The 24,473-nt window shown below is 34.8% G+C and overlaps 1 protein-coding gene across 1 annotated transcript in view; it reads right to left on the bottom strand.

The window, feature by feature from the left end:
* Positions 1–8,048: 8,048 nt before the first annotated feature.
* The window catches only part of CLDN16 (claudin 16), a 31,849-nt gene continuing 15,424 nt past the window's right edge, over positions 8,049–24,473 (bottom strand). The window contains exons 4-7 of the mRNA XM_060149275.1: positions 15,717–15,819; positions 11,955–12,119; positions 8,850–9,041; positions 8,049–8,182 (exon numbers count right to left, since the gene is read on the bottom strand). Coding sequence (XP_060005258.1) covers positions 8,049–8,182; positions 8,850–9,041; positions 11,955–12,119; positions 15,717–15,819 — 594 coding nt within the window. The remainder of the gene's footprint in view (positions 8,183–8,849; positions 9,042–11,954; positions 12,120–15,716; positions 15,820–24,473) is intronic.

Below are 24,473 nucleotides of genomic sequence, written 5' to 3'. Positions count from 1 at the left end.
GCAGATGCAGAGATTGCTTGTTCCATGACATTCCATACATACCCACATTATAGCAATTATTTTATTGTACTCTAAGTTTCTTCTTTTTTTATGCCTCTGTCCTCTCTGCGTCTTTGGTTGCTTGAAAACATAGAGATGGTCTTTCAATAAAACTGCACAAATGTATGCATTAATAATGGAAAGAATAATCCAATGAACAAATAACTGCATACAATGGATACAAATAAAATGCTTAGTTTCTCCAGGCTAGGGTATTATCATCATTCACTCACTCATTTATTCAAAAATATGTATTGAAGGTCTACTATGCATCAGGCACTGTGCCAGTTGCTGGGAACAGAGCAGTACACAAAGTATAAAATGTTTTACCCTTTTAGAGCTTGCAAACTTGCAGGAGATCACACACTCATAAGTGCAGTGCAATGGGGGCAATGAAAGCAGAGCCCTCAGGTGTTAGGGAACCTAGTCTAGTGGAAGTCAGAAGAAGTGATGTGTTACTAGAGATAGGAAGGATGATAGGGATAAGAACTGGAAAAGGAAGAAGCTGTTCCAGAGCCAGAGGCAAGAGAAGCATGGGGCGTCTGAGGCAGAGAAAGAAATGCAGTCTGGTTGGAGGGTGGAGCAAAGGAGAGAGTGCTAAAAAAGAAGTAGGAGAGGTACCCACGGACCAAGTCATGATTGACCTTTAAAAATCATGTTAAAGGGCTTCCCTGGTGGCGCAGTGGTTAAGAGTCCGCCTGCCGATGCAAGGGACATGCGTTCGTGCCCCGGTCCGGGAAGATCCCACATGCCGCGGAGCGGCTGGGCCCGTGAGCCATAGCCGCTGAGCCTGCGCGTCCGGAGCCTGTGCTCCGCAACGGGAGAGGTCACAACAGTGAGAGGCCCGCGTACCGCAAAAAAAAAAAAAAAAAAATCGTGTTAAAATTTTTGTTACTTTATCCTAGAAACAATAGGAAGACATTTAAGCAAAGGGGTAACATGATTGGATATGTATTTTTAAAAGCTCTATCTGGCTGTAGTGTAAACATGGATTGGAAAAAGGAAATGAAAGGTAATAAGAGAGACAAAGACAACTTTCTCATTTTTCTATTAAGCATAAAATACCTGGTATCTAGCCCCCAGGACAATATAAATGTTTTTGAATGAATTAACAACAGATTCTCATAGAATATTAAGAATATTTTTACAGAATATTATATAGTAATAGTAACACTGTGTTTAATGAATAATACTGTGTCTAGTGGTGTATGACACCACTTACATTAAAAAAAATCCTCCATTGGGCTTCCCTGGTGGCGCGGTGGTTGAGAGTCCACCTGCGGATTCAGGGGACACGGGTTCGTGCCCTGGCCCGGGAAGACCCCGCGTGCCGCGGAGCGGCTGGACCCGTGAGCCATGGCCGCTGAGCCTGTGCAGCCGGAGCCTGTGCTCCACAACGGGAGAGGCCACAACAGTGAGAGGCCCGCGTACTGAAAAAAAAAAAAAAAATCCTCCATTTTACTTCTTTTTTTTTCTGAATTTTTGAATTTTATTTTATTTTTTTATATAGCAGGTTCTTATTAGTTATCCATTTTATACATATTAGTGTATATATGCCAATCCCAATCTCCCAATTCAACCCACCACCACCACGCCACTTCCCTATTTTACTTCTATCATGTTATTATCAAAAGTAATTGAAAGAGTGAGCACATTTATAGAATGAGGGGGTTAAACAAGATGACCTCAAAAATTCATTCTAGCACTAAATCTCTACTTCTAAATCATTATTGTAGTGATTCCTTTCTAACATTAAACTTTTTCTTTTATGTTTTAAAAAACAATTTGAAGGAAAATAGCCATATTCCCAATGATCACTCTGTGCGTGTGTGTGTGTGTGTGTGTGTGTGTGTGTGTGTGAATTTCTAGTTCTATGCAGAGAATTAGTTAAGATACCCTGTGATACTTAGATTTCCATTCCTATGATTACTTCTCTCTAACATGAGAGTTAAATGAGGGTAGAGTGATATGAATAATTAAACCAATAGATGTCACTATGGAAGGCTAATTTTCAAATAGAATAATAATCTAGATGACATCCTATTATTTTTTACATATTTTGCATTATTGTAAAGTTTCCTGGAATACCCTCACCTTTTCCTTATTTTTTTAATATTTTATATTTTTATATACATTTTTATGAAGAAAAACTGAAAAGAATCAGTGATTTTAAAATTATTAGTTTGAGTAATTGTCAAATAAATCTTAGAACTATATTTTCAGGACCTCATTTCAGTTGTCTGGGAACAAATTCTAACCAAATGTATTAATATTTTTATAAGAAATTTGTTAAAGCCAATTGACCTACTCATTGGAGTTGTGTATAAGATATTTTTCCTGGACTCTTTAATCTTCCAATAAAATGCTGGCTATGGATACTATTTATTTTGTTCTTTAAATTTATTCAAAAACACTTGGATTCATATTTAAATTAAGTAGCAAACTTGATCCCCAAGGTGAATAAGTGACAGAGATTCCTATTGTACTTAAAAAGAAACAGTTGTTCATGCTTTCAAACAAAATGGGAGATTGAATCTTTATGAATCCCAGGCACCCATGAAATATAACCTACATTTAGAGGACTTAAACTCTGGAGACCAAAGAAAAACTCTTCAACATTGTACTTCAATTGCTCTACTTGATTTTACTCCCGGTAAGTATTGTGTATGTAGGGTTGTGTGTGTGTGTGTGCGTGTGCGTGCACGTGTGCATGCACAATCAATTGTGAATTATATATTGATCATTCTGATATCAGTATATCTGAAAACTGTAAAGTTTATGGTACTATGAACAAGGAAATTATATGGTGAAGGGCATAATTGGAAATCTGTACAGTTGTATTATCCTATCTCCTTTTATGGAAATTATCTTTACCCAGATATTTTTCTAAAACTGGTTTTCACCCTTGGGTCAGTTAAGTGGGACGATGCAAGCTGCAGAGGAATCATCTAGGAAGTATATTAAAAATAAATCTGAAATTCCGGCATAGTATTATTTTTGATCTGGATGATGATTACATAGTATGTTCACTTTGTAAAAATTTATCAAATTATACACTTATTCTCTGTGTACTTTTCTGTATATATGTTATACTTAAATACAAGAAAGAAAATACATAAAAGAATATACAAGGGATCACTAAAATAGTTTAGAAGAAAACAGAAGAGAATATCATCACGATTTGGGGCATACAAAAATTTCTTAACCAGGATACAAAGAAATTATCATCATAAAGGAAAAAAATGATGAACTGGACTACATTAAAAATAACTTGTCATTAGAAAATTTCATTAATAAAGTGGGAAAGCAGCCCACAGGCTAGGAGAAGATATTTGTAACACATATATCTGATAAAGGACTCAGATCAAGAATATATAAAGAACTTCTTAAAGAAAAAAGGAAGTAGAATGATTGGCAAAGAAATTGAACATATAATTCACTAAATCGAATATTCAAATAGATACTAACCATAGTAAAATATGTATGGCTTCATTAGTTATTAGGAAGATGAGTTAAAAACTACAGATTTTTATTTTTTGACCCCCTACGTACCTACTAGAATGGCTAAAATGAAAGAAGATAGATAATATTAGGCATTGACAAGGATGTGGAACATCATGTACTGCTGTGAGTGTGTAAATTGATATAAGCACTTTGGAACATGTTTTGGCAATATCCACTACCCCTGAACCCAAGCGCACCTGTGATGGAGCAATTCCACTCCGAGGTAGTAGAGAAGGGAAGGTATAGCTCTCCCCAAATCATATACAGGAATGTTTAAGCATAATGATTTACTGTATAGCACAGGAAATTATACCCAATATCTTGTAATAACCTATAATAGAATATAATCTGCAAAAATACGGAATCACTATGCTGTATACCTTAAACTAACATGATATTGTAAATCAACTACACTTCAATAAAAAACAGAAACAAAGGCAGTTCATAGCAGCACTCTTTGTAATAGCTAAAAACTGGAAACGTACCAAATGTCCATTACCAGGAAAATGGATTAAACATTTTGTTGTGATATATTCTGCAATAGAATACTGTACTGCAATGAAAATAAGTGAACTAAACTACATGAAACCATATAGATGAATTTTGAATCTTAGGACATAATGTTGGGTAAGAAGTTAGATTCAAAGAATTAAATATACAGTAGTCCGAAAACAGACAAAACTCATCTATGGTTTTGGAAGTCAGGATAGTGGTTACCCACAGAACGGTGAGGGTAAGGACAAGAAGGTGGGGCAGAGGGAGCTTCTGGGAAAGGATAATCTATTTATTGACATGAACACAGATTATGCAGGTATATTCACTCTGTGAAAATTCATCTAGCTGTAAACATGTACTTTTCTGGATGTACCTCAACATTACGATTACGGAAGAAAAATTTTTTAAAGTACTGTATCAAGAAAACATAGGAGCCGGTTTAAAAAAGCCCAGGCAGACCAAAGATGAACAATTTAAGTATCATAATAATAATAGTTATTATGGATTAAAGCACATTGAATCAATGGTAATCTGTAGGTTCATAATGACACTCCAATATAAGGAAATATTGAAAAATAATATGCATCACTCTTTGAGCTAAAAGAAAGACAGTACCTCCTTACTTTCCCAGGATTTAATTATTAATGGGCCACACTTTTACTCTCAAATTGTCCCTGTTTGGCTGATAAATTACATATTATCTCACTAATAAGTCAGCTCCTTATTTTGTATTGTGGATTGATAAATGAAAGGGAAGAACTTTAAGCATTTATCCTGCCTTTTCAGGGTAACTAAATAAACTCAAATGAAGAGACCAAGGCTTATTTTACAGAAGAGTTTTTACTACAGATGAAGATAAAATAGAATTAGAAAACCATCTTTCTACAAACTATAACAAATGTACTGACTCCAATAAAGATTATCAATTGTTAAAAGTATTATTTTAAAATTATTATTATGGTTGATGGAGAATAGGATATTCCTATGGTTTCTAAAATAACACCACAATAATCACTTGTTTTTGTCACTAAAGGAAAAGTATGTACAACTGAAGAATGGAGAGATCAGATTAGCATCACCCTAATGCAGCGAACAACTTTATCATAATTAAGGCTAAATCAACAAGATATTAGGTCTCCAGACATGCTTCACATCACCTACGGTTTATTTTAGAAACTACTTAACTTGATTCCATCAAGTTCTTTTGATTTAAATTTCAATTTACTGAAAATACAAGGTATAGAGAAACAAGCTAAGTGACATCACCAGACAAATCCAGAAGGTGGAATAAACTAGGAAAACTGGTTCAGTTTTGTTTTGTCTTTTTTTTTTTAATAAATCAGGGATGGTGAAAAAAATGTAGCTTGATTAAAAGAGACTTAAGGGGCCTAATAATCAGAGGAAATGAAAATACTGGTTTAAACAAACCAGTAGTATGGTGCATTTTGTGAAACTTGGGTAAATTTAAACATGGATTGGTATCAATAAGATGAAAATTTATTGCTATGAAAAGACAATGATAATTAATGGGGGGAATTTAGGTTACAAAGCCACAGATATGGAATGGTCTCTTAAAGAAGAATATATAGTCTTTGCATGTATGTGTATAAACAGAATATCTGGAAGAATGTGCAGATGTTCAATAGGGTTTTAGAAGTAGTGGTATAGGTGGAGAGAAGATGGTCCCATGGTATTTAAACAAGATACATTTTTGGTTGTTTTTGCTTTCCAACTTTCTACAATGCACATATATAACTTTTATAATAACAAAAGGCTAATTTCAGTTAAAATTGTGATATTAGAAAGTCATGATTAATCAAGGGATAGGTAAATAAGATTGTTCCATTTTATACATTTTTATTTTTTCCTATTGCAATTAACAGGACATGACTAAACTCTAGTACTCAGAATTTTGTGGGCTGTTTTAATGATTCAACCTAATAACCAGATATGAGTATACTTTGGGCTTATGTTATTTTTTTCTTTCTGAGCATGTTGAGCTATGACTATGTCAATTATTGCTTCTTCACAATTTGATATTTATTTTGCTGTTCACTGTACAACAAATATATTTTGTAGTTGCTATACAAAATATATTCTTTGTTATGCTTTATTTTGGAAAGCTTCATTAGATTACAGTGAATTAGGAATGAACATTCCCCAAGGGAATTTTTAAAAAAAATACTAATATTCTTCCCAGGATATGCAAAATGTTTTTATTGAGAAAAATATTCAAAACATTAATAGATTTCGATTATCACCATAATCCTCTGAAATTTTTCCTCATAGAAATGAAACCTTTAAGGAGGGAAAACTTTGTATCTCTAAAATCTAATTAATTATTTAATTAAATTTACCCTGCCTTTCCCCAGAAGTATTTCAAGAGACTTATTAGAATATATAAAACATGACAGACAATATATCATAAAATAAATATGGGAATAAAAAATTTAAAAGCTAAGGTTGAGAAAAGAGAACAACACAAAATAAGCTTTAAAATGCTTAGAATAATACCCATATAACTAGTAAACATAATCTACAATTACTTATGTTAAATGTCAGTTACAGTTAATAACATCCATGAAATAAAGGTGAATCAGTTGCTCTTAATTCTAAGATTATATTATAAATTCTCCTGAGATACTAGTAAAGAGATGTCATATGAAGTCATGAACATCATTCTCAGCAATGTATGTACCAGTTTCCATCATCTCGTTTTCACATTATTTTTAGCTTTTTAAATTGGAAACACTTATTTTGGGAGCTTCAGACATTCACAACTAAATTTCCATTTTCCAAAGAACTAATTTGTAGTTCAGTTGATAGTCTGTTAAGGTACTGTATGGCTATTAATCTATTCATGTGAGTTTCAAGGAACCAGAAAACCTGAGGTTAAATTTTATAACTTAAAAAAAAACTCTACAATTAAAAAAATTGAAATATGTTTATATTATGGATATGAACAAAATCCCTTTAGCAATTATTCATTGATTTCTTTAAGTGTGTATATAATTCTATTTTTTCAAAAAGCACATATTTTGTGAGGAAAATTGATTTTTTTCAATAGAGAATTGTTGAGCCTTTATTGCTTTCAAGCAACAAATATTTTTTACATTTTATCGTATGTCAGCTATTTTGCTAGGTGCTGAGGATCCAGTGGTGAGAGGACACCTGAATTGGTGAATTCTAATATGTTACATTCTTGAGATACATTTGGATGCCCAATCAATGCTAAGTGAACTCTCCGGTTTAGCTATTAACTGCTGTAGTTTAATATTTGACAATCTATAGGCAAACTTGGAGTAGTGATTAAAAAAATACACAGATCTTTAATGTGGTTAATGAGGAAGAAGGTCAGCACTGACTCTGGTATTAATTTAGCATTTGCTTTTGACATTTAGAGTTTGGAGGGGGACCTTTTTATCTTTAACTCCCACCAGTGGCTGGTACATGAAGCTGTTATTTTCTTTTTCTATTTTAACAGAATCAGAGCAATGGTAAGTTTTGATATACTTGTTTGAATTTGGAAGAATCATCTTATTCAAAGTTATCAAATAACTCACTCAATTGAGAATACAAAAAGTGAGCCAAAAACCAGGGAAAGAGCTAAGAGCTTGACAATCCTTTCAAAGATTAGAATCTCTGACCTCTTTTGAAAGTTGTTTTCTATTCTTAAAGCGTCATTTAATTTTAATATCACCATATCACTATCTCTAGCAGCAATATCACAACAAACAGTTTTATATCCCAGCAACCTTATCTTAAAATACAGGGAAAGTGTACGTGTGTATATGTGTGTGAGAGAGAGGGTAAAAGAATGTGGAAGAATATAAGAATAATTGAGAAGGAGAAGTGATAGGAGAATCAAACTTTTTGATTAAGCTAAGCAATTAATTTAGTTGAACAGGAAGTCTAGATAACTGTTCCTGGATTGGCCGGCTATTTTATTAACTTGAACATATTGATTGGTTAGTTAAACAACATATACACACTGACTGATATGTGTCACTTCACACCCTAGTGTCTACAGCATACATTTTGGCAGTCTGTGTCCGAGGGGCTGCATATGACTGGGCCATGGAAACAGCTGTAGTTGAATAGCCTTTCCTCCTGGAATAAGGATAGTTCCTCTCAGGTCCAACATCTGTTTGGAAGAGATAAACATGGTGATATAAAAAATAATTATGGCTCAGTAAAGTTTGGGGGAAAATGTAATTTTATATACTCTTACCCAAAAGAGGCAATAATATAAATATTATAAGAAGGAATCATCTAAGAACCTAGAAGAAACTCTAAGATTTTCAACTGGAAAGTTATTTTTAGATTTAAAATTCAATCAAGTAATTTCCTTTTCTTTTCTTTCTTATGAGAAGAGGGATTTCCTTATTTTTTTTCAGTGACATTTTGAGAAACCCAATAGTAACACATCACACTTTTTAACATCAAGTATGCATTTGACTTGGCTCTCTGTTTACTTCTCTGTAGATATAAATTGTAGATATAAATTTAGTTGATTGGGTGAAGTGAGATATATAAGATTATGACACATCAAAATAACCATTATATATTTGAATGTTAGATACAGTTGTAGCTGTAGTATTCTTTTTTTTTCTTTTCAACAAATATACCACTAACAGGATAGTAAGGTTCTAGTATTGCAAATCAGTTGTCCTTGAACAACTGAAATTTCTAATGGTAATAGGTAGGGATCAAGTTATCAACATTAGTTTAAGCTGGTGAGTTGTGTTTCTATTAGGTTGGGAGGAATGACACTGGAGGCAAGGAAGTGTGCTATTTTATTTTGTTCTTACCTTTGAAGAGGTATAAGCAGCATGTGAGGACAGCACCAGCCAAGAAGCATCCCAGAGACCCAGCCATTCCAAGCCAACAGGACCAACCAAATTTATATTGGATGCCAAGAAATATATTGTGCAAAACCAGAGAAGAACGTTCCACATAAACATCAACAGCATACCACACAGAGCCAATGATTCCCGGGGCACCTGAAGGAGATGAAAATTGCTAAAAATAATGCAGGCCTTTTAAAAATTTAAATCCAAGGAGATTTAAGAGTATTCTACTGTATTGTATTTAAGAGTATTCTATGGCTACCCAGACCCACGACTGAAGTTATGTCAGCTACATAATCAGCACCCATATGGAAACTATGTTTTTTAAGTACTTCATTTTAGTACTTTGAGGTTAAAAACAAATAACTAAAGTAGAAATTGAAAAGTTATCTAACACTCCCACACCATATTAGGATAGACTAAGAAATTTTGTCGATCTTAAATAAAATTTAATTCTCACAGATTAGTCTTTCTGAAAATTGATTGTCTTGAAACAATGCCACTAGAGTCCTCTTGCTTTAAAGGTATAAATTGCATGCCAGGGCTCAGAGGTAAGAAAAAAGAGTGGCGAGTTGTCAGACAAAAGGCTATATGAAAATGGTGCTTCTGAAATCTGTAACCCCCAAGAAACTCTCACATTTTTTCTCTAGCAAGTCTGTCTGTGATATCTATTGAAGTCACAATTTAATTGCATTCTTTTCCCAGTTGTTTAATGCAAGAAGTTTAAGAAGGACCAGATCATGAACACATAGTAACCATTAAAATACAGGGTGTAAATTACCACACCTTTCCCATAATACTGTAACCCATAGGTTTAGGATGAAAACTTTTTTTTGAAACTTAGAAACAGATTTTGGTATATATACATATACATATATATGTGTGCATATATATACATATGCATATATATATATACACACACACACATATATATATACACACATATATATGTGTGTGTGTGAAACGGAGCAGGACCTTATGGTCCTTTCTCCCCCACGTCCTCCGCCTGCCTTTTGTCTGTGGAAAAACTTTAGCCAAAGAATAAGTTTAATCAGAGATGTGAGAAAATGCAGAAGAAAAAAAAGCAGTCAGACAGGACAAGACAATGACAGTTTAGTTAGTAAGCAAAGTCAAGGACTTTTAGTTCCTTCTCAAGGGCTATGGATGGTACTCTGAGCCATATCCTGTGGGCTCTTTTATAGATACTGAAACCCCTACCAGGTGGAAGAAGTTAACTATATGATGAGCAGACTGTAGCCATGACATAAGCTGCCACAATTCTGAGAACTGGCCTTAAAGAAATGGGAACAAACTGACCATGGAACTGAAGATTAACTGTACTTAAAACAATCAAGATGATGCTGGTCAGACCACCGATGACCAATTTCAAGATGGCTGTCAGAGCTGACTGTACTGTTTCTACATGTAGCCCCTTCCCTCCACCTATAAAAGCTCTTGCTCCCTGATTGTCGGGGTGGGGGGGGTGGTCAGCCTTTGGACAGGTGTCTGCCCTCCCCACTGGTTGCCTGCATCCAAAATAAAGCAAACTTTCCTTTTCACCATCTTTACCTCTTTATTGGCTTTTGAGCGGTGAGCAAAAAGACCCCACTTTTAGTTATGTGTATATATCTATGTGTGTGCATATATATGTGTGTGTGTGTGTGTGTGTGTGTATACATATAAATATATACATGGCATACTAATTTCAAATGAGGTTTCCAAGGCTTTGGCCATCTCTGGAGATTTAATTGAGTATCTCTTTAGCCGTTCCTGCAGGGATTTTCTTCAGTGACTTATTTTTCTTTAAATTTAGTTCATTTTGCTATTTTATAAAAAATGGAGTAGATTAGTGATGTCTCAAAAAGCATTCTAGAATAAAATTGCAAAGCATTAAATGATGTTTAAATGTGTTACATGAACACGTTGTTACATACAAAAGCTTTATGTTATCACTAGGCTGGATATGGGAATGAATATCTTTAAAAGGAAAACAAAGTGTTAAATTCTTGTGATTTTCTAGTACAACCTAAGGATCCTTAGGGCCTTGTGTGAAAATATCAGGGAGGCCCCACTCCTGACTATGTGATGGGTGAGACTTTCAGCTATGGGCTTACTCTGCCCACATTGGGATCTTTACAACAACAATTAGGAGTAGATATTATTGCTGAGGCTTCACGCTAATTTGTAGACCAAGAAAAGGAGACAGATTAACTGGCCTAAGGGCACACATTTTATATATGTATGTATGTATGTATGTGTATATATATATATATATATATATATATATATATACCTGCAAGCATTTGCTAACTTTTTGCTGCTACCATAAAAGAAGATGGTTTTCTCTCTGGAGGGTGGACTCATTGGTTTTCAATCTTCCTACACTTTGATTTCTTTCACAGTGTACTTCCCCCCAACTTGTATTACGATCCAAAAAAGACATGATGATAAAGGAAGACTAAATTGAATTTGATGACAGACCTCAGTAAAATATCAATTTTGCTGTTTCACTAATAAACACCATATAAAGTGATTCTTGATTTATTGTTTATTACTCATGCTTGATTTATGTCTTCAGAACTCCATTTATTCACCAGCTTCTTAAGTAGAGATAAGAGCATAATCTGTTTATTGTTACAGTTATGATCATATGAGTTGGCACATGAGAAAAGCCTAACACAGGACTTGGTACAATTTAGTTCATTGCCAAGAAGAACTGATAAGGGCGTGTACAGGCAAGAAGGTGGCGGCTGGAGGCTTATTTTAGGATTTAACTTCAGGAATAATCACAATTTTTTTTTTAAGTTAAAGCTTTATATAACTTTTTAAATAGTTAAAAAATAACTTGAGGACTTCAATAAACCCTGACCAGGGATATTAACAAAAGATTAATTATCTGATTCCAAAACTAAGGAAAGCAGGGTTGGTGGATGTGCTCCTTATTCCTTCAATCTAGAAAAGCAAGTCAAATATTATCCTAAAATGAACTGCTTCAGAACAGCACCCTTCTTCATCCCAAGACCTTAGTTGAGTATCTTTATCCCCATCACTAGTCCAGACCAATACCTGCTATAAGTAATGTGGTTCCAGCAACAAAGCAGATGCGGACTTTGATGTATGGCTCATCAGGGAGGAATTTCACACAGTCAAGACCAAGGAGCAGGATAATAAATCCAAATCCAGCTAAAATATCTGCAGTAATCATCAGCGCCCGAGTTACCACCAACTTCACTAGAAGATCAGAGCGTGTGGTTTCAGCATAGTCAGAGGAAGGAGACATGTTAATACACAGAGGTACACCAAAAAACAGACAAGCACGTACATTAACACATGCCCACTGAATAAAATCAGACTTTAAATATGCATGAACTTGAAAATAAATACCCTTAATTTTTCATAAAATGCAAAAATAGTACGAGACTATCAACAGTATTATTTGGTTAAGGACTGCTTATTATAGTCTTGTTGGCCATCTAGTAAAATGCCTGGCATATGGTGGGGATTAAATAACTATTTCCTTTTTGCCTCCTGTTTTGGAAGGAGTCTCATTTACAAGTATTAGCTTAATGCTGAATTGAAAGTAGAGTATCTCTTCTTCTGAAGACAAACAATAAGTATTCAATAAATAAATAATCACTACATTTGTTTGAAGTTTTATTGAAAAAATGTAACAAATTGGTTAAAATAGGGGAGCAGAATAAAATACTTCAAGACATCTCTTGCCAGTTCAGGTAGGAGCCATCAGCAGATCTTTAGAAGGAGAAGGAGCTTCCATTATTAAACAGAAGACTATTTATTTTCTTTTATTCCTTCAGGTGGTGACCCTTCTTGGCCAACACTCTGCATTAACCCTTCAACCTTGCATTGTCAACGAAGCATATTTTAAAGCTATGGCCAATGAGAATATGTGGTAGAAAGTCCAGGAAAGAGAAGATCAGGTACATAGAAGTAGAATAGTAGCAGTCATCTGCAATGGGAGCATCATCAACTGTGAAAGCCTCCTCACCTGTGAGTCCCAGTGACACTAAATTAAAACAAGAATAAGGTTGCCACAAATGGAGGGTTAAGTATCTGAAGTCAGAACTATTGTTACTTTAGCTGGCTACTGGAGAGGAGTAATAAAATTTATTCCTTTGATGGTATCATAATTATGTTTTATTTTCATAGTGACCTGGAGTCTCCTTGTAATGAAATAATTTTTCCTCAGTGATGAGGCAACTTTAGGGGCTATTTAGTTATAGATGGCTTGTGAAAATGTGGCCAATTTTCCTCATTTCAAAATTATTTTTATAATCCATCTAAGAGAGGAAATCAATGCATAAAATCAGTTTCTACCTTATTAATAGGTGAATATTTAAGATCTCAAAATTAGACATTATTTTTTAAAATTTAGGCTCAAATTTCAAATTTAGGCCAAATCTAAAGTTCATTTTGTTTTCTTCAAAATTAAGGAAAGAGAAAACTATGTAACTCATTAGGTGTTATGAGTTTTTATATTTTAGCAGATCTCCTTGATCCTCAAATGTTATATGTAAGTGGGCTTCCTATTCAGCACCCCAAACTAAGTGGTCCCACATTTTGGAGTGCCTCTCTTGAAATTTTCTAAGTCCTCTTCTGGAACCTGGGATCAACAGGGCCAGGGTTGCTATCTGGATGGGGTGCCCTGAAATCATTGTTGGCCCTGGTTTTCCCCTCTCTGACCCTTGCTCCCATACAAAGTGTGTCTCAGATGCTCTGTGGAACTACGGGACTCATGCCTATGGTGTCATCCAGGGGCCCCATGGCTAGCCCAGTTCCAAGAGGGCAGCTCTGCAAGAGATTGCTAATGCTGGCCAGCCAGGGATTTCCTTTTGGAGATTATCTGAGATTTGGCTGCCAGAATAATGTTAAATACCCTGATTTGTGGGGTGGAGAAGGGCTCAAATTAACAGTATCAACAGGAGCCCTAAAAAATGCATCTCGGGGCTTCCCTGGTGGCACAGTGGTTGAGAGTCCGCCTGCCGATGCAGGGGACACGGGTTCGTGCCCCAGTCCAGGAAGATCCCACATGCCGCGGAGCGGCTGGGCCCGTGAGCCATGGCCGCTGAGCCTGCGCGTCCGGAGCCTGTGCTCTGCAACGGGAGAGGCCACAGCAGTGAGAGGCCCGAGTACCGCAAAAAATAAATAAATAAATAAATAAATAAATAAATAAATAAATAAATAAAAATGCATCTCGGTCTAAATACTCTAAGCATACAAGGTAATGAGAAATGTGATCTAATTGTGATTGTATAAAAGATACCAAAGACTAAAAATAAAATCTACTTTCTTACAGGTAACATCCTAACTTAGAGGGTACAGTTATATTATTTTCTAAGAACTCATTTTCATCTCTCTAGTCTTTAAGCATATGATGGAATTTTTTAAAGAAAATTAATGGATTTTTAGCATATTATTTGAAAGTAATAGGTAAAAATATATCAAAAGACAAATGTGAGATAGTATAGGCAAAAGATAAAGGACCATTTAAAAATATAAACAGTGGTTTTCTCTGTGTAGTAGGCTTGTGAATAATTTTATTTTCTTCTTACATAAATGCATATAACAAATATTTAAAAGTTTGAAATATTTCATCTTTCTATTTTCTTCTCAACTCTAACCATAGAACTGCATTTCTGCAGTAGCCTAGGGTCCACGTGAACATGAATGCCCATTCCTATTGACCAAATCGTGCTTCTTTGTAGATAGAACTAGGTTAGTGCAAGAAGGGAAAAAAAGAGGAAAACATAAAAGGCCTTTTTCTAAAAAATGAAATAAAAGCTTTATGAATTAAAAAATGTTTCAGGCACTCAAATCCTAAATGGCAGAGAAAGATATTTGTAGAGCACAGCTCCTTTTAAGTGCTTTTCCCTGCACCGAAATAGATGTTCAGGGGAAAAGTCACATTCTAAGGGTTTACTTTTCATTTATCTTGAGAAAAGAAGTTGTGATATTGTACCACCACCCATCATTTGATTTGAAAGAGACTAAAACCAATTTGCTTTAATAACAGTACCAGTACTTCTTGGCACGATTGGATGTTCTAATAAGTAAATAAACAAACAAACACACAAATAAATAAATAAATGGTATGGAGAAGAGTTGAGAGAATCAGTAATAAGGTTTTTCAATCTATGAAATCTTTTATTCATAGAAACATGGGCCTTGTTAGCACCTAATTATAATTTAAAGCTAAAGGTAGGGAAGATCTAGGAGATGGCTTTATTATTTCTGCTAAGAATGTGTCACATATTTTAATGTTTGTCATTCCCTGATCCCACAGTCTGTGTCTCTCTTTGCCTATCTCTCTCCCTATTTGTTTTTCTGTCTCTGTCTCTGCCCCTCTATATCCACTGTCTCTCTATCTTAGCAAGTCATCCATTGAAATACTGTAAACTTTCTATCTGACCTAAGTCATAGCTAAAAGACATCTCCGAAATGCTTTTCATCTAACCGGTCAATTCTAATCATAAAATCACTGCACCCTGAAGATTTCATTTCAATTTAAAAAGTGTTTACTATAAGCCTGCTGTAGTAGGCTTATACCAGACCCTTTGTGGGATAGCAGAACTGAACAAGATAATATTTTTACCCTAAAGGAATTTATAAATACATGGGAAAAGATAAAATATGCTAAAAATGTTTCAATTCACATTTTAGAAATAAACTAAATTTCTATTTGAAACATTTAAAACTGGACAGAACCTTAATATTGAATCGTAAAAAAAGCAAAAACACATAATGGAAACCTGAGTTCAATTTCCTTTGGTCTTCCCTCCCTGACAAGGGTGATGTCTAAGGCATACGTACAGGGGTGTTCAGCAAGTATAGAATCGTACTCATCACAGGTGCGAATCCCATCAAAAGCATTTGTGACACACTCCCACCAGAGGCCTCGGCATTTTGTGCTCACCTAGATGTTGGAGAAGACACCATGTGAAACAACTCAGGCAGACACACTTCAATTCACCTTGATCAAAGGAAGAACTTGGCTGTTGTGAGTTTGATAGCAAAGTACAGTGGTTACAAGCATGATCAGAATTTCATTTACAACAAACACAATGCATTTTAGAGTATTTTCCCTTAAGCACTAACAACTCAAGGCTTTCCCCACCAAGAAGTAAAATCACTTTCTGATTTGGGGGTGGGGGGCGGAAAGAAGTCATGCCTAAGATGGATAAAATCAGAATTAAACATATGCAAATGCCTATGGCTGGTTCTATCATCGAGTCAGTTTAATAGGGCGACAATTCATTTCACTACCATATGCTGACCTTTACTTATCCAAAAAAAAAAAAATCAATATAACAATAGATGATAACTGCTGACATCTTGAGTCTATTAGGAATATATATTAATTTTTCTTCATCATGAACAATGAGTCCCATGAAGAAACATGTTATTATATATGAAGTTCATAAATTTAAAATAATGGTCAAAGAAAGTTATACATAAAGACCATACTACTTCTTCCTTGCTCCACTGATGGACTACCAATGTTTAAGCTATGAGATGGATGTAAACAAACTGAACATTAATTTCATACAACCTTGCAGTCATAAATCGCTTTTACTTAGAAATGCTGTACAGATGATTCTAAGTATCCACTTAGAGCTAAAAGGTACAAGTGTCCTGAGCCTTCTCATATTTTACCTATAAGCTGCAAGTCAAAATAGATTTCCTAGAATTGTAAACATGCCAACAGAAAATGTGTTCAAGTATTCTTGACAGAGCTCATACATATGGAACAGAACTAATATGATTGTTTATTCTGATTTGATTACAGATTCACATTACCTTGGCAATCTGGGAATAGTTTAGTAAGATTTAACCACAAATTATCTTGGAAAATGAAAGCTTAAAGTTTTCCTTAAAGAAAGAAGAAATAACAGAGCAGAGTGGGAAGAGAAATGCAAAGACAGGGAGATTATAAAGGGTGCGGAGAAGAAAGGAAGGAACATGAAACATTTGATTTGCAAAAGAAAATTATATCAGAGAATATTTGTGCTATGAAACTCTTTGACCCATATGCTTTGAAGTTGTGCTGTGCACCAAATAAAACTCTACTGCTGGCTACTCCATCACAATTTTGAATGCTGTACTTCTATTTTCACTTTGTATGTAAAATGCTTATAATTGGTAATAATTAATAATTCTATATTGAATCTATACTCTGAAGCAGTTACTGTTTAAGTGTATTATCACCTCACTTATTAATTAGAGGATCCTGTGATCTATCATTATTACTGTCCATTTTACAAATAAGGAAAAGGAGGCACAGGAAATTTAAGTGATAACCCCAGAAAGTGTAGTTAAATGGAGGAGATAGGATTCAAACACAGCAGTCTGTGTGTACACTCTTAAGCATTGCAGTATACTTAAAACCTATTTTTTTAAATTCTAGTTTTACTTCAGGTGAAAGTACTCCAGAATTGGAAACTGGAAGATAGTTTTGGGTGAAGTAGTAAGCCCTAACTTTAATCTCATCCTATGGCCATTATTCTATGAAACCTCACTTTGGCTTGCTCTTCCTAAGATTAAATCTAGTAGTGATGTTTTAGAATGCTGGAATATTATCTGACCTGAGGCACCACAGAGACCAAAATATTGATAAAGAAAATCCATCTTGCGAAACCTAATATATCAATTTCTAAAGAAGGATGTGAATATCTAAACTTACATGCACATGAAATTTAAGCTATAACTGAAAAAACACAGACTTTAAATTGACACTCTTATTAGCTGTGTTGCATCCTTGGAAAGGCCTTACCTTTTTTGAGCTCAATCTCCTTATCTTTATAAAGGAGCTAATGCTAGGGTGACTATAAGAATTAAAAATTACAAACACACACAACATAAATGATTTGCTCAATAAATGATAATACTAGTAAAGTACTTAAACAGCATAGTAACCTGAGTAGTGACTAAGTTCAGCATTACTAACTAACCATATGAAAGTGGAGAAAGGTAGATGCAATGGTAGAATGGCAGCCCCCCAAAAGATGTATCCATGTTCTAATTCCCAGAACCTGTGAATGTGACCTTATTTGGAAAAAGGGACTTTGCATATGTAGTTAAATTAAGGGTTTTGAGAAAAGTAGATCCTCTTGGATTACCAGGGTGGGCCCTAAATCTAATGACAAGTGTCCTTATAAGAAGAGACACACAGAGGAGAGACAGATAGAAGAGAAGGAAGCAATGTGCCCACAGACACAGACACTGGCGTGACGTGGGCCCACATCAAGGAATGCCTACGTCACCAGAAGCTGGAAGAGGCGAGGAATGCATTCTCCTCTAGAGCCTTCAGAGGCGGTGTAGCCCTGCCAAAACTTTGATTTCAAAATCCTGGCCTTCAGAACTGTAAGAGAAAACTGTCTCTTGTGTTAAGTCACCAAATTGTGGCAATGTGTTATGGCAGCCCTAAGAAATGGATAGTAGAGACAATTTGTACTGAACTATTATACCACAACAGAAGACAAGCCTTCTCATAGCCTATTACCCTTCAGTCTCTCAATTAACAGGAACACACTGGATCCAGTTCATTCCAATTTGAGCTACGTCATATGGACCTGAAGTCCTATTCTATAATCAGAGAGTGACTGTCCCCAATTTCCTGCTGTCTAACTCAGTCACTGAAACAAACAAATAAAACCTACTATAGTCATTCTCATTATATGTGAGGTTATTTAGGAAATGAGCTGAGCTATATATGTGAGGATATTTAAACTAAAAAGAGTATTTTTTTCTTGCGAAAATAATCCAGTAATGGTGTCATTTTCAAGGCTATTGATCATTTACCTGCAATGACCATATTTAGAAAAGCAATGAGCTCATTAAAGGAAACAAGGAATCCAATTTCATTAGGTATTAATGCTTAGGGGCACAATATTAGATTGCTTGGTATTCACACTCAGTTAAGGTACGTGAGAATAGCGGCTGTAATTAACTAAACTTCTGTGTTAATATAGCACTTACTGGAGACACCCTTAAAGGTGCCTTTGTGCACAAAATACAAGGTTAAAAGACTGTTCGTTATTTATCACATTTAGGAAAGCCCTCCTTGCCTATAATTTAGAATCTTCACTTATCCTCCTGTTGTACAATGGCTTATTAAGAACTCTCTAAAACAAGCAAATCTACATTCTTTAAAGTTTTAAGGCAAGGTTCTTACAAAGCAGACTCATGCTTAAAATATTACAGTTAACCTTACTTAACGGGTAAAAACAATGTTAACTAATAATTTTATCTCACAGCGTTGTCCAAAATAGACGATTACAAATTTAATCTTTGTGCTCTTAACATGTGATTCATATATTAATAAATAACATATAAAATAATACTCAGGGAATTTTTATATCATTTCAATAAATATCTGTTGGTCCTGAAGTGGGAAGAAGTCAGTTTATCCAAGATGTGGCAATAAACGTGCAAGTCACAAACATGAGGCCAACCTAAATTTCTTAATATTAATTACCTGCCAACAGTGAAACAGAGAGATTTTACAGAAGAGTACAGATTTCTGGCTTCCCTTGGAAACTTGGTCAGTCTGGCCACCTGGACTCCCTGGCTGCATGTAGCAGCAATTAGCAGGAGCTGAGTGGATCTTCAAATTTCTCCCTGTCATTTAAATCTCACCTCAAAGATATCCCTTCTTCCATGAGATTCTCCCAGTCTCTCCAGCTGGAGTTAATCTCTTCTTGGATCCCACAGTAACTAGTCCATATTTCTATAGCATTTATAATATTGCATTATCTTTCTATGTGCATTTATGTGCATCTGTCTCCCAAGTCTGCCTTTCAAACTATGTTCACTAAATGTCTGTCATGTGTCAGTCAACCGGCTAAGTGCTGGGGATACGGCAATGACCAAGATAGGCATGGCACCTTGCTTCAAGAAGCTTACAAATCCGCCTTCTCAGTATATAATAGATGCTCAAAAGATGTTTACTGAGGGAAAATATTTGTCAATTTTTCTAATTCATACACATTAACTCTCATTTCTCACTTGGCATAGAAAATGGTTACTGATATACTGTACACACAGTTGAGGCCTAATATGTCCTTTTGACTTGACTGAACAGGCTAGAATGTCTAAATCCAGGAGTTAAAGAAATATTATTGAGACCAGAGAGTTTATGCTGATTTGGTGTCAGCCTGGACCCTGTCTACTCAACTGGCTCTGGAAAGTGTTTACCACAATACTAAGGATGAGCAGGATACCACATAGAAAAACAGTTTCAGGAAACTTTCGGGAAGAGGGACTGATGGTCCCTCTTCCTAGTTGAGTTTATAATGGCATAAATTAATTCCTTAATCCTGGAATTTCTTATTCTAACCTCTTTAGCAGTTTCCAATTAAGGTTTCTCTTTTCTCTATGCTAGCCTTTGCCAATTTCCCTTTTCTTATCCCTCTGAAAATATTTACAAGTGGCAACACACAATTTTGCCTGCATTGTCTTATCTTCTGCAGTTTTGAGTGTGCCTGTCATGCCTCCATATATTTTATATATCTTTTGAGAAGAGAGAAACTTAAAAATACTTTAATTAATTATCATTTTCTCCTCCTGTTACATAGGAGAAATTTACACATATATATATATTGGGTTGGCCAAAAAGTGTCTTCGGTTTTTAAGTAAAAAAAAAAACACATTTTTCATTTTCACCAAGAATTTTATTGAACAATGTATTCACCGTTTTGTTCCACTACTTTCTGCCACTTATCAGGCAACTTCATAATTCAATCTTCCCCAAACTTTTTATCTTTCTGAGCAAAGAACTGTTCCAAATGCCTTTTACAATCTTCCAGGCAATTGAAATTTTTTCATTAAGAGAATTTTGTAAAGACCAAAATAAATGGAAATCCGAAGGTGCAATGTCTGGTGAATACGGTGGATGAATGAAGAACTTCCCAGCCAACCTGTAACAGTTTTTGCCTGGTCATCAAACAAACATGTGGTCTTGTGTTATCCTGATGGAAGATGATGCGTTTTCTGTTGACGAATTCCAGATGCTTTTCATCGAGTGCTGCTTTCATTTGGTCTAATTGGAAGCAGTACTTGTTGGAATTAATCGTTTGGTTTTCCAGAAGCAACTCGTAATAGAGGACTCCCTTCCAATCCCACCATATACACAGCATCACCTTCTTTGGATAAAGACCGGCCTTTGGTGTGGTTGGTGGTGGTTCATTTCGCCTGCTCCACGATCTCTTCTGTTCCACATTATTGTACAGTATCCGCTTTTCATCGCCCGTCACAATTTGTTTTAAAAACGGAACGTTTTCATTATGTTTAAGTAGAGAATCGCATGCGGAAATATGGTCAAGAAGGTTTTTCTCGCTTACCTTATGTAGAACCCAAACATCAAAACGATTCACATAACCAAGCTGGTGCAAATGGTTTTCAAAGCTTGATTTGGATATTTTGAGTATGTCTGCTGTCTCCCGTGTGGTACAGCGTTGATTGTTCTCAATTAATGTCTCAATGTGTTTGCTATCAACTTTAATTGCTCTACCCAACCATGGAGCATCGTCCAGAGAGAAATCTCCAGCACGAAACTTGGCAAACAACTTCTGACACCTTCAACCAGTCACAGCACCTTCTCCATATGCTGCACAAATCTTTTCTTGCATTTAGGTTGCATTTTTACCTTTCTTGAAATAATAAAGCATAATATGCTGAAAACATTGCTTTTTTTCTTCCGTCTTCAATATTAAAATGGCTACACAAAAATTCACCAATTTTGATAAGTCTTTTTTAAATGCACTCTGATATGACAGCTGTCACATACAATCTAACAAAATTGTTTTGAATGAATTTAAAAGACAACTAAGTGTTACTAGAGCCATCTTATGGAAAAAAAGGAACCAACCATTTGGCCAATCCAATATATATAGTAATTATACACAGTACGCTTAGTAAATGTTTTTTCTTGGTTGACCACATCAAACAAGATTTTTCTTTGTCACTATGCATTATGTTATAAATGCATATGCATTGGGATTTGTGTGTAAATATAATATATATAGGAAGAATAATCATTAGCCAAAAGAAAAATGGGATGTCATGAAGATATATTCTTTTAAAAACCACCTTGCGTATACATAAAATAGAGATTTATAGTTTTCACACCACTTTACCATCCCTGTGCTAGTGTACTTTAATGCTGAAGATGCAACTTACGTGTTTCCAGTACTTAATTGAATATATTTATTGGGGTGCAAAAGTTTTAATAATACCGTAGTAAATAATGTTTTACCACTAAAACATGAAACATTTTCACTTGGAACAGAAAGGCATTTGAATTTTTCATACTAAAGTTCTGAACTTTTAATTTTTACATTTTCTTTTCTTTTTCTTACTATCCCAGGGCCTAAAAGAACTCAAGACAGGTATTTATAAGGATGAGAAAACAAGATTAAAATAAATAAAATAGATGTCACCTTTCTTTTTTACTCCATTTATGTACCATGAGTTTATTTGCTAAAATATATTTGGTTTAACTCTACTTGCTTAGCTGTGGATCACTGGCTAAAGGCACAAATGGCAAGAATGGGATAATGCAAACTTCTTAGGTATTAATATAATGTTTGCGGCCTTCATGGTCATATTACCTAATTTACATATATGGACTATATAAATATTTCCATTTTAATATTTATTATTTAATTTAAGTCATACATTTAATCATTTTAGAATGTTTTCCTTATGAAAGTATGGAATCACAACTTTGCAAAGATTACTGGCCAGTGGCAGAGATCACAATTTATGTTGAGTGAATTATTACAAAATATCAATTTCCTTTTCTCTCTCTCCTTTTCTTAATTTCTTTCCCTCTTTGAAGCACCAGGAAGAAAAGCTATATTTTCTAGGTAGGAATGCACTCTTCACCAACTTTATTATACATCTCAGGGGATTGGCTCTTTTTTCCTATCTGATTAAAAAGAGGGACCAAATCCATATCTTGAAAAAATTTAAATTGCAGCAAGATGAACGATCTTCCCTAAGAAAAAGTGATGGTATTTCTACAGAGATACTTCTTATTTAGTGTTCAACGTGAGATTTCCAAATATCACTTCACATTATATTTCACTCATTTATTCATTCTTTTAGTAAGTATGTCAAGTATCATAATAGGTACCCATTCACTTCATATTAACAAATGCATCCTGAGTTCCCATTATGTGGAAGGGGGTGCTAGGAGCTGTAGGAGACCATGAGGCAAATTAAAGAATATTTCTAGGCTCAAATGTCTGCTAAAGGAGTTTAAAATCAGTTGGAAAGCAAACCAAGTATATATAATCAGAGTATATGCTAGCTCTAATAATTTCAATATTTATGTATGGAAGAATTGTAGCATCATTAATTAAAATAGAAATCCCAGGGGAGAACCTGGTAATGAAGATAAAATAAATCCAAATGTGGATTACCTTTCATTTGAGGTCATAAAATTTTAATCATAACAGTGCTTGGTACATGACAAATTCTCAGTAAATAATTAACAAAAGTTGAACTGAAAAATGAAATAAACTTGTGAAAACATTTTTTCTTTCTGACAATTGAGAGACCAGTAACTCTGTGAAGAAGCTACTTTCCTATTTTACTGTGGATAATGAAGAATTACACATTTTATGATGTAATTAACATATTTTTGTTATTAATTCATAATTTATTTTCTTTTAAAATGTATTTAATATATAACTTATGCTATTTTGTCTCTATTCTCTGCCTCATTCCCCTGGATAGACAAAAAGGGAACAGTCATAAATGTAAAAATGGAAAAAACCACAGCTCAGAGAAGTAAACAAAATGTGTCCAAGAGAATCAATAGAGAAAATAGGAACAAAACTTAAATCTCATACTTCTCCCTTCAGTGAACATTGTACAAAATGTCATCTCCTCCTCCAGAACAAAAACAAAACAATAAACTGCAAATAGACGATAATATAGCTAACATTTATTGACTGATTTGTATTTGCCTGGTACTGCGGTCAACTAGATCCACAGGCTGGTTTAACCCTTACAAGACACTTACCATGTGCATATTGTTACTCTCCCTTTATAGAAGATGAAATGCCGTTTTATACAACTTAAACATCTGTCTAAATTCACACAGCTACTGCCTGGCAGGGTGGGATTTAATCTTAGGTCCCTGTAACATCAAGTCCAACCTATAAACATCCACACTGAAAAGCATTCCCTTCCTGGCCCCCTCAAGGTGCTGTGCAACCATCTAAGTAAGAAAAAAATAGTGTCATGGTCCAGGGATGTTGCTGCTTAATGACTTCTGTATAGAGACTAATTTTCCTCCATTTCAGCTCTAGGTGAGTGGCTCCATCCTTCCTCCAATTACCCCAAAACAGTAAAGTGGATTTCAAATTTTACTTCTTCTCCATCAGCCTTCTTTCCCCACATGCAATCAATTATTAATCCCATCAATGTGAGTTCTTTAGTTTCCCATATCTTCATATCTTTTAAAAAAAGATTTTATTGAATTATAGTTGATTTACAATGTTGTGTTAGTTTCAGATGTACAGCAAAGTGAATCAGTTATACATATATATATATATATCT

Source organism: Lagenorhynchus albirostris, chromosome 5 (assembly GCF_949774975.1).
Source record: "Lagenorhynchus albirostris chromosome 5, mLagAlb1.1, whole genome shotgun sequence".
NCBI classification, from domain to species: Eukaryota; Metazoa; Chordata; class Mammalia; order Artiodactyla; family Delphinidae; genus Lagenorhynchus; species Lagenorhynchus albirostris.
Note: the sequence above shows the minus strand (reverse complement) of the source record. Positions and strands in the feature narration are given on the sequence as shown.